This window comes from Nannobrachium achirus (assembly GCF_963921795.1).
Source record: "Nannobrachium achirus genome assembly, chromosome: 4".
Classification (NCBI taxonomy): domain Eukaryota; kingdom Metazoa; phylum Chordata; class Actinopteri; order Myctophiformes; family Myctophidae; genus Nannobrachium; species Nannobrachium achirus.
This window is the reverse complement of record NC_137813.1, coordinates 34,569,118-34,581,174: the sequence shown is the minus strand read 5'-3', so window position 1 is coordinate 34,581,174 and position 12,057 is coordinate 34,569,118. Positions and strand designations below refer to the sequence as shown.

Genomic DNA, 12,057 nt, shown 5'->3' with positions numbered 1-12,057 from the left:
CTATGAAACAGTGCCATAATTCTGTGTTTTGGAGATCCACAGCTATTGGTCCACACAAAAGCAAAAAAGTTTTGTGTCTCCACAGCTCTGTTGATCCGTGTTTTGTAAATCCACACAAGTCTGTTGAGCTGTCTTTCAGATCCACAGGTCTGTATCTGTAATTCACAACTTGTATTTTAAATCCACAAAAAGATTTGCAACTTGTGTTTTTATTTTGTGATCCACAGAAAAGATTTGCAACTTGTTTTAATTTTGTGATCCACAGCTTAAGATTTGTAGAAATGTGAGATTTGTAAAATACTGTGAATTGCAATAAAATATGTGTGAATTTTATTTTGCGGTGCACAAAACATGCACACACGTGTGATTTTTTTTTTAAATACGTGTGAATATTTTTAAAACACGTGTGAGTATTTATTTTGCGGTGCACAAAACATGCACACGCGTGTGAATATTTTTAAAACACGCACAAGGTAAATTGGCACTAATTTCGCTCCATAGAGAGCCAGAGACAGACGTGTGTGTGCTCTGAACAGCGAACACCCATCCATGCACCCAAAGATTAAACAGCCTTTCTCCTAAGCATGAGCAAAGATGGATTTCATTGCAACCCCCTAAAGGATTATATAATGCGATTTCTGGGGTTGTTACATCGAGACCAGTTCAGCCCGAACGCGACGCGCTCCGACGCAGTCACCAAGTCTAATCATCATCCGTGCAACTCCGCTAAACATTGAGCCTGTTCGTCAACAAACTGCGCAACATTTTCTCTGATTGGGTTGGATTTTCCAAGTGTTAGCCTAGGTGTTAATGCGGCCACGCATCCACACGTTTTCAATGGATAAAACAGCGCATTTAAAACATTTCCTACACTGTTTTAGCTGGTTAAAGGTACGGTACGTTCGATGGTTCGAAGGTTCGAAGGTTCGAAGGTTCGGTTTTTATTCAATTGAACGAACCATCTAAGGTTTGATGGTCCGTTCGGAAAATCCCCCCGAAGTTCGAATCCCTAAAACAGGGCTAGATTACAGCCCTAGTCGCTTATACCGCTTATACCTAGCCACGGCATTGGCTCAATGATTCAATTTTGACCACGACCACTCTTGGCATCATGATCCATATCTCACTCAATTCTCAACCGATTTTTAAAAATTAAAAAATCCACAGATTACTTGGGATCCGTACTTTATTTTCCGTCACCAGTCGTGGCTGTATTGTGTACAAAAGATATAAGCGAAAACGAAACATCGGCCTGATGGCCACCAGCATGCATGGATAAGAAATCCCTGAAGTCACGTATTAGCTTGATCTTGTTTGATAGGGAGACAATACAGATCGGATTGACTGAGATGTGGCCGAATCAATCTGCTGTGTCCTCATACAGGGAGGAGTGATGAAGCGCGCGGTGCGGTGCGCCCTGTCTTGTGGACAAATAAACATTTATTTTTGCACTTAAAAGCAGGTCTGCCCTAATTTTTTTTAAGCCAAGGTTCTTGATAGCATGTCACCGCATATGAACACTCCTCCATGTGTTAAATATGCTGGCGACTTTTAAACCATAAGTATTTGCATTCAGTGCCCTTTCATAATACCAATTGCGCATACGATGGTGCCGTTATCACTTTATTAAGGAATAAAAACTCTGTCAAAATAGGGCCCAAAGAGTCTCCTTTGTGTCTGCATGAACCCCTGTCGGTTGCGTTGTGTTGTCTTGATGTGCTTTTTTTTATGATTCAACAGAAGTAGGATGTCAACAAAAAAGTTAAATACTGAGAGTTTTTAGGGTGTCTTGACTTGCTTGTTATGTATATGTGTGTCTCAACACAGTAAATACAAGACTAAAACTCCTTGTAGATCTTTACACATGGAGGAACAAAACCAAACCTAAATGTTATTCGGACTGTGATTCGAGGCGACTCTCCAGGATGCACTAGCCCACTCCAGAGGTACGGTTTATGGTGATAATCGTGTTGCATTCCTCCTATTTCCTCTGCCGTTTCAAGCCGCACCAATAATCAGAATGCTGTATTTCCCCTCCACGCTGTGTCTCTCTCTGTTATCGTCCCACATGCGCTATGTAATGGGAAGGGAAAGGTTGCCTTGCCAACTGCAGCGGCAGCGCTTGGCCTTCAGAGGGAGGGACGAAGTGTGTGTGTGTGTGTGTGTGTGTGTGTGTGTGTGTGTGTGTGCGTGTGTGCGTGTTTGTGAGAAAGAGAGAGAGAGAGGTGGAGCGAAGCGGAAAGATAAACACCTCATATTGCAATCCCTATTTCCCATCTCTGTCTGCTGATTTCCTTGAGTCACAGTCTGAAAACAACACACATCACCAGCTTCAGCTTTCCTTAAGCTCCTCAACCTTTCATTCTACCGTCTTCCACAATTACTGTTCTCTCCCCTCGCTCACTTTCTCTCTGTTCAGTGTCTTTCCTCTTCCTCTCCCTGTCTCTCCCCCTCTCTGTCTCTCCCTCTCTCTCCCTCTCTCTGTGTGAGATGTGTCTAAAGCCTAATTCATATCCCTGGGATTCTGTTGACTCAGCGCTCCATCTCTTTGTCCTCTACACTCAGCTGTCCATTAAGAAACCCTGCATTGCCTTCCATGAACCCACATCTACATTTACTCACCCCAGGGCACCTGCTGCACCCCTGTCCAACCCAGTGTCATGGTAAAGTGTGTAAAACGCCTGTTGGCACAGTTGGACTTAATGTCAGTCCGTGTCGTGTTTAGCCCTGATTAAAAGTGAAACATACACATTTCAAGGCATCAGCCTATGGCAATTCTTTTGGAATTTTCTTTTTTGCTTATGTGTGTACATTTCACTGCATGGCCAAACGTGACATTGACATCATTAAAGGGGATGACCTCCCATTTTCAGTAATCAACTATATATTTTATATATGTTAATATTGATGAGTGAACATTAGCCCAAGTGCCCCCCCTCCTTTGGAAAGGGGAACGGAGTTGTGACGATTTGGGGGTCACGTGACCAGTGACATAGGCTCTCTGGTAAATGCAGCCTGCATTCCTTACATTCCAGTGGGACAGTTCCAACTCGGCAGAAACAGCGCGACTTCAATTGAAATACAGAGCATTTTCAGCCATGTCAGTTGTATTGTGTACAAGGGCTGTGTCTTGTGAGCTAGAATATGTATCCATATGCCATCCAAAACGAGCAGGATCTACTCCTTCTGCTATTATTACTTTGTTTACACACGGACTAGGGAAGTAGGGCGGAAATACATGCCCATATTTGGCGGAACGTGATAACGTCTTTCAACGAGCGACGGACGGCCGCATCGGCACTTTCGGAGCTCAGTTGGAGGAAACGAGACGGACAGAGAGAGAAACAAGCACAGACAAATTGAGAGAGAAACCCACTTTCTCCAAAAAAAAGTCACAGTCTGTCCGTCTCACTCTCGTGTTGTTTTGTTTTTATTTCCCTCCTTGTGAGCTCCGAGCGAGTAGCGCGCCGCGCTGCCCGTCGCTTGTTGAAAGACGTCATCAAGTTCCACCAAATATGGGCATGTATTTCCGCCCTACTTCTCTAGTTCCGTGTAAACAAAGTAATAATAGCAGAAGGAGTAGATCCTGCTCGTTTTGGATGGCATATGGATACATATTCTAGCTCACAAGACACAGCCCTTGTACACAATACAACTGACATGGCTGAAAATGCTCTGTATTTCAATTGAAGTCGTGCTGTTTCTGCCGAGTTGGAACTGTCCCACTGGAATGTAAGAAATGCAGGCTGCATTTACCAGAGAGCCTACGTCACTGGTCACGTGACCCCCAAATCGTCACAACTCCGTTCCCCTTTCCAAAGGAGGGGGGGGGGCACTTGGGCTAATGTTCACTCATCAATATTAACATATATAAAATATATAGTTGATTACTGAAAATGGGAGGTCATCCCCTTTAAGCTAAAGTGGACCAATGAGCATTTTACCCATTTCGGTATGATACCCGGCCTAATGAGCCCATTTGTTTACATTTGTAGTGTCAGACAGATCTGTAGGTGCCAGAGCCCATAAGCCCAATTTCATTCTGTCTTTCTGTTTCATAAAAAATCACACCCGTGTGAACTGAGCGGTGGTTTACCCACCTCATAGATCATGTGTACCGATTTTTGTGACATTTGAAGAAAATATGTAGGAAAAGGAGCAAAAAGTGTGTTTTGGAGAAAATTCAAGATGGCGGAAAATCTATCCTGGCGCAAATGGGCGTGGCCTATGTGGGGAGATGCGTCTTGACCCAAGGAATCCAGGGAAAAAAGAATTTTAATTTTCCGATCTACGGTTCAAGAGTTACGGGGCAAAACGTAAAGTGGGCCGTTATAGCGCCACCATGAGGCCGAGTGATGTAATTATTTTTCGATTCATTCTTAAAATCATTATGAATCTCCTCTCCGAGGTTTGAAACTGTAGCTCCTATGGTTTACGAGAGAAAAATACTTGAAAGTGATTTCTTGCATTGTCCCATTATAAGTCAATGGGGACAATTAAGCGTTAACGAAAGGTAATAGAACACCATTCCCGGCCGAGCCGCACATTTTGATGTATATATTGCGCGAGTGGCGTAAATGGTGCGGCACTAGTTACGCGGCGAAGTTTAGGCTACAGACACGGACGGAGACCCACACACACGGCCACGTATAGGAGCGTTGTGACCACCGCTCAAATAACATTTATTGATTTAACCATAGGCCTATAATAGAATGTAGCATAGCAGAATGCTTGATATTACTGGTATTCTTGCTTAAAACATTTTTTATGAACGATTCTGTCAAAAAATAGGAGGGGGGCACGTAGAAATAGATTGCTCTCTCAGTCTCTGTCTCTGTCGGTCTCTTGTCGACCGTGCTACTTCCCTCGTTTCAATTCTGTCTGTGCATAGAATTGCTACAGAGGGAGAAAGCACTGCGGTGCTCTCTGGTCATTCAGAAATTGAACGGTGGTCAGTGCGTTGCTGTTAGAAAATTCAGAGCAAACAGCAACAATTAACTGATTTCAAGGCACTCTACAGTATATGACGTCAAATCAGAGCACTGTAAATCGAATTCCGAATGCACTCTCTATTTACTCTGTTGAACTCTTTACTCTGTACTTTTTTCCGTTGCGGGTCATGGGAAGGGACGCGAAAGTTGAATTATTATTTAATCTAAAAAAGTGTTATAATGTACATTTGAGGAGATGTAGCAGCTATAGAGGAAATGGAGAGCATGAGGCATTGAGAAAGTTTTGGTATTACAGTGTCAGTAATTAAACACAGCTCTCAGAGGTCAATTAATACTAAGGTTTTTTCTTGTCTTTCTTTTCTTTCTCACAAGTTACTGCCAGGCACTTTCCAATTCCCCTTGTACTGTAGTCCCTTATCGCTGCTGACCCTATACTGATTGGTTCGTTAGGGAGGGAGTTTACCTCCGATACACTCTGATGCCAGTTTACTTATTATTTTTACCAAACAGTCGGGGGTCTCACTGGAAGGACATAACGAGGCACATGCTGTTCTTTTCAGTTCAACTCCCCACTTAACAGGTGCCCAGTCCAACCTGTTGGGAGTCATAGTGCAGTGACAGAGATGGCCCACCCTCGCATAAACAAGGCCAATTGTGTTCATTGGAGCATCCGGCCAAGCTGGAGGCAACGTGGAGGATTCAAACCCCTATAGTCTCTGTGACGGTGCCGGTGGGCAGGAACTTTACCGCTGCACCACCCAATTACCAGACACTGACGATTTTACTGTGTAGTGTGTACTATACTGTAGTTAGCTCTGTCCTGCTGAAACCCCTCAAAAGAACCCTTCTCTCTCTCTCTCTCTCTCTCTCTCTCTCTCTCTCTCTCTCTCTCTCTCTCTCTCTCTCTCTCTCTCTCTCTCTCTCTCTCTCTCTCTCTCTCTCATGATCCTCTTCTAACGCATTTTTTGGCGCTCTATTGTCCCAGCCCATTAGGCAGACACAAATCCATTTGGAGAAAGAGCCTTAGAGTATCCTCATTCTCTCTCTCTCTCTCTCCTCTCTCTCTCTCTCTCTCTGTTTCTCTCTCTCTCTCTCTCTCTCTCTCTCTCTCTCTCTCTCTCTCCATGGGCAGCCAGGAGACCCAAGACTCTGGCTTGTGGCCTGGGAAATCCATTTAAACCGCTGCCACAAAACACATGCACTTTCCCATCGTCCACCACACTCTGGGCATGTGCGCTTAATTAATGATGCCTCCCTAAATCTACATACACACCTGCACACACACACACAAACACAAAAACGCGCGCACGCACGCACGCACGCACGCACATCCCTATCCCTCCACCCAGGCCCCCCACTATGCCCCCAATGCCTGCCCCCAATAAAACACATCCATAAATTTCTACATGTAGTAGTGAGGCGATACGGCAGGTGGAGAGCTGCTGTGTGTGTCTTAAATGATTTATGTGTTTTTAAGATATATGGTTGCAGAGGTCACTGACACGTGTGTGTGGCCGCAGTGAACAGGGGCACAGGGAATGGAGATTAAACCAGGGTGGAAGGGGAGGGGAGGGGAGTGTGCGTGTGTGCGTGTATGTGTGGTGTGTGTGTGTGTGCGTGTGACTTTGCGTGCACATGCACACGCACACATCTGCATGAACATGTGTGTCTAAATGGGATTGGACATCTCTCTCTCCCAGGTGTGTGTTACACAGCAACATTTTACTGTGTAATGACAGGGAGCAGAAATGTCTCTGTTGCTACAGCGAGCTGTTGACACAGAAGGTCAAAGGAAGAGAAGAACCAAAAGAAGAAGAAGAAGAAGAGGAAGAAGGTCACCGTACAGTACATACAATACCACAATACTGACATAGGGTTTCTTTGACAGTGGCCTCAGTTTAACACTGCCACTTCCACAAGCCCCCATTCAATCCTTTTCAAAGAGTCCTTCTAATACAGCTGACTTTCAAATGGAAAGTTCATCATCCAGCAAAAAGAAAAATCAAGAATGTGAGAAAACAAAATGGGGACCAGGGCCAAAGTATAGTGGAAGCACTGGGATGAGAAAGTTATAGGGTCCAATCCCAAATGGGTTGTGATTCAGTGTAGAACGAGCAGATTGCTTTATCCCATTAGACGAGGCTTGAAGTGAATAGGCGTAGAGACCTAGCTCTCTCTTCTGCTTGCTATCTCACACTGATCCCATCTCTGGCATCACCACTGTTGGCATTAAATCCCTTTGCACACAGGCGCGTTTAACCGCACGGATAAAACGGACAATTTCATTTTTTTAAAAGAAAACAATGATTCTCTATGACCTCATGCACACCGGCTCCGAATTAGCCGTGCGACGAGTGGCTGCCGCCGAAAAAATAAATAAAAAAATTAACAATTTTTTTTTCAAAAAACATTTTTGGACCTCCAAAAATGTAGTAGGCATGATCGCAATCGCAAAATGTAGCTATTGAAAAAGAATGCCGCGCAAATGCCACGCTGCAAGCTTGTAGATCTGCTATTATTTAAAAGTCGTGAAAATGTGTGCAAATCTTTGAATATATTTACTTTTTAAGCGAACATTTTTAACTCAAATTTTGCTTCTGGGGGGTCCCTGGAACTAAATATTTTGAGATGGGGGTCCGTGGCCAAATACATATAATTTTGGGGGTCCTTCACATGAAAAGGTTTGAGCACCACTGACAGAAATATAAGTTTTTCAAAAAACCTTAGAAGGATTTGAAATATTTAAAGACTTCACAAATTTTCACGATTTTTCAAAAAATATCAGATCTACAAGCTCACAGCGTGGCACTCAGTGCCGTGCTGTGAGCTTGTATATCTGCTATTTTTCAATAGTTAAAGCACAAAATAATGCGTAATAATGCGTTCCCAGTCTAAATGGGTTAAACTCCCTCTCCCTATGAAGAACATTCATGGGGGGCCCACAGTGAATCCTTGTACCCAGGGCCCAGAATTTGGTGTGACACCCCTGAACACTCTGCAATACAATACACTCTCTCTCTCCCCTCTCTCTGCAGGAGGGCATTTACCATTCCTTCTGCTGTCAATCATCATTATCTGGTCCAGCCTCTACTAATCACGTTCCTCTGCTGGCAGATAAAAGCTGTGTGTCTGCGGCCGGTCAGCCTCTCTCTTTAGATCGCCTGCTGCTTGTGTGCTTGCACTTGTGTATTGCTAAACCCAGAAATAGTAGCTAACAATTGGCCAGCCCAGGTGTAAATCGCAAGGTCGGATTTTAAGTCTTCTTTTATATATTTGTTTTATCTTGTTTTTAGTTAGTGTGACCTTACTACTTATACTGTACTGTATCTCTCTACTCTTACCCGTATCCGTGTTTCATCCTTACACCTCCTTGTCATGCAGCTATGACTCTGACTTTCCCTCAGGATCAATAAAGTTATTTATCCTACGTGTAACTGTGAGGTTAACAGTGTGTACTGTATAGGCCTGGCACTGGGACAGGTAAGACAGAGGCATGCAGTACATAGCTGTGAGAATTAGCCCCAGGAGAAGTTTCTGCTTTACTCAGCTGATGACTGCTCAGATGGCATGCCATGACAATCACTTAGGGTTTACGGTTGGTGTTAATTGTCTTGCTCAGGAACATTTCAACACATATACTGGGCGCCGGGTCAGGGGGTAAATCTTTGATGACTTTCTGGCAGCCTGCCTCTCTTCCCACTAAGCAACGGCTGCCATAAACACATGAGGTAAGGGGTGGTTTCCACTAGTGTATTTCTGATGGAATAGGCAGGAAGGCAGGCTTTTGTTTGGACTCATTAGTTTCTTGCTGTTTTTTTTTAACACCCATGTCCCTGTGGCCTGTTTCTTTGTCTTTAATTATATTGTAAACGGTTATTACTTTTTTTTTTTAACTTATTTTTTTTGAACAGGAGGCCGATGCCTCCTGGTCATATTTCTTTACACCTCAATACCTCAATACGCGCAATACCCTTTTCACACCATAATTGTATTAAAATATGTTACATAATACATGCTGTACTACCTTTATACCCTCTTAAGAGTAGTAAAAACTGGCATGAATAGATCCTGTTCTTATTGTCTTTGAATAAATGTATTAATTTGATTCCCACAATTCACAGCATGCTGGACATACTGTAGCACTACTGCTCCGATACTCCACTGAGAGAAAGTGATATAAAAATACAGTCATCAAGAGGTGATGGGTTGTAATGAGACTTTTTGTTCTATCTGTCTGTCATTCAATGTTATATGAGATACAGTATATAAAGGTTTCCTGTGTAAAAAAGCTGAAGAGCTTAATAGCCTTGGATCCCCTTTTAGTGAACTGTACCTTCATGAAACTGTACCTTCCCTATGCAAACTACAAATAAAGTCTTCAATCAATCAATCAAACAAACAAACAATTCAATGTTATGTACAACATTTGGGTAAGAATAGGCAGCACGCTGGTTCCTGCAATAACCGAGAAAGTAGAAGCAGCATGAGGGACTTCTTTGATTGCTGTCACAGTAATATAAATTTGCCACAACTCTAGGCATGCGATAAGTATTGCTCTCACATCACGCTCTGGCTTCACTGTGATGTCGCACAAACAGAATCCCTTTTATGCCCATATATGGAGTTCCTTGATGTCATCGATATTAGTGATGCCCTGTTAGAGAGATCCCTGTGATGCCAGGGGGAACAAATCCCTTTTATGCCCATATATGAAGATATGGAGATCCCTGTGATGCCATGGAGATATGGAGATCTCTGTGATGCCAGGGGAACAAATCCCTTTTATGCCCATATATGGAGATCCCTGATGTCCACATCCCTGATGTCCACATCACTGTGGCGCGACCTAGGTCGCTTGTCGCCCTGAGGCGTCTTACTAGTACTTCTCACTCTCTCTCTAGGACAGCATTTAAAATGTAGTCAAATATTGCGCTTGGTCAGATGGACTACACAAATTTCCCAAAGGAAGAGCCACTTACATTATTGTTGGATGATCAAGTCAGGAAATCTGGATATATAAATGTGTATAGATAGATTGATAGATTGCCTACCTTGGCGGCCATGATCATGGACGACCCCCCGCGAACGCCCAGGATGGGGATGTGTGTCTGTGCCGAGATGAAATCCAGGATCTGGGCGATGGCCTCCTGCTCCGTGTCGTCACCAAACACGACACCCTGCAGCCAGTGGTCCGTCATCAGGTCACAGATGCTCTTGATGATGCTCTTCGGGTCCGTCTCGTTCATGGTCAGCAACTCCACGTTGGGCGCCATGTGCAGAAAGTCCATGTCCTTCTCACGTGCGCCAGCCAGCGCCATCTCGCTAGAGTTGCCCACCAGGACCACGGCAATGCTGAGGCCCCGCAGCATGTTGGGCAGCAGGGCCAGGTGGTGGGGTGGGGGCTGGGGGATGGGGACGTAGTGGCCGATTCCGCCGCCGACGCCTCCTCCCCCACCTCCCCCGCCCTTGTCTCTCCGTGAATGGCAGGCGGGGGGCAGGTGGATCAGGAAGAACAGCAGGAGGAGGAGGGAGAGGCTGACCGAGGAGACGCGGGTGGGCCGGCGGATAGACAGAGGTGGAGGGGGGTGGTGATCCAAGGGCTGCACCACGCTCTCTTGCTCCTGGGGGGCTGAAGAGTTGGAGAAGGCCCTGGGGTGGCTGTGAGGATGGGAGGGGCTGCAGCAGCTGCAGCGAGGCATGGTGGAGGTGAGGGAGAGCAGTACCTGGATGGGGAGAGAGAGAGACACAAACTGAAACTTACTCTGCGTTACAGATGACTATTAGCAACTTTGAGGGAAAATTCACAAAGAATACCAGGCCTGGAATTTCCATTGTTTGAGGGCACAAGGCCAAATGCCAGGGCAGGTGGGCCATCAAATAAGTCCATTGAAACAATTAATTGAATCTAAGGGTTAAGGATAATTTTAAATGTAATATGTAGAGTATCTGCTGTGAAATAAATAAGTAATGGTATTTACAATCTGATCCATGGCCAGCCCTACGCCAATCAAAGATTCTGGATTGGTTTAAAAACAGACTCAACAAAAGACACTGGGGTCTACACATTGACAGGACAGAGACAGAGTAGAAAGAGGTACAGTCAGCTGGGGGCATAAGGCCACTTTGGCCTCAGGGCATGACATTTTTTGGAGGGGCACAAGGCCAAACAAGGGCAATGATTCATGGCCTCCCTGAAATTCCTGCCCTGGTGGCCACTGTCTGCCCCGTCCTAAGGTCCAATGCACACACAAATCTAATGTGCTAATGACATGCCAGCACAAAGAACACCCATAAGGTTTTGCAGCTGCAGTTTGCCCTTGTTTAGCGTGTCATTACAATTATCCATATATGGTCAATTATAAATGGTGGCTTTGCACTGCACTATTTATTCATGTGCTCATGCATCTTTGACCATCACAGAGGAGTTTGTGGAGGTGGAGCCACTGAGGAGAGGTGGTGACAAGGTGTCACGTACTATAGGCCTAGCAAAAGCCTGAAATGGACAATAACAGTGTAGTAAGTGGAAATTGGACTATTGGTACTAGTTCTGCTTACATTTTCTGCCAACCTGAGAGATCTACTAGGCCTACATAAGGGGCAGTGTCCACCAATACGTTTCTTTTCCTGAGCAAAGAGTACTGTACGTTTTTAATGGTTCAAAATGGAGGCACCAGCGTGGCGAGGCACTGTGCGTTTATTTTGTACTCGGGTGTTTGGATGATCATCCGTTCATGCTGTGTATCTGTCGCACATACACAGATATGTCCATACTATGGACATATGGGTTGAGCGGCTGCAAAAGCCGCACAATCCTTTTGTGAATTTGCCCCTCTGAGTACATTGATTAACAAAGTACAGCAACACACAAATACACAATTTATTTGTGTTATGTTTACTGTTACTTTTAACCCATTCTTCTCCACATTGTATTTATAAGCTTTGGCGATACTGCTCAATTAACATTCATGTTGATGAAGCTCATCGAATGGAACTGAGATAGATAGAAGTTGGGGGAGAGATAAAGAAGGAAAGAACGGAGGGAAGGAAAGACAAACAAGGGAGGAGGGAGAGGACAAAGCAAGTGAGAGGGAAGGCGGGGAGCTAC

At 44.6% G+C, this 12,057-nt stretch overlaps 1 protein-coding gene across 1 annotated transcript in view; it reads right to left on the bottom strand.

The window, feature by feature from the left end:
• grin2ba (glutamate receptor, ionotropic, N-methyl D-aspartate 2B-a) overlaps positions 1-10,492 on the bottom strand; it is a gene marked incomplete at its 3' end in the record, with an annotated part of 176,396 nt that extends 165,904 nt beyond the window's left edge. The window contains exon 1 of the mRNA XM_080723629.1: positions 10,004-10,492. Within this exon, the coding sequence (XP_080579755.1) occupies positions 10,004-10,321 (318 nt within the window). The 5' untranslated portion in view covers positions 10,322-10,492. The remainder of the gene's footprint in view (positions 1-10,003) is intronic.
• Positions 10,493-12,057: the final 1,565 nt, after the last annotated feature.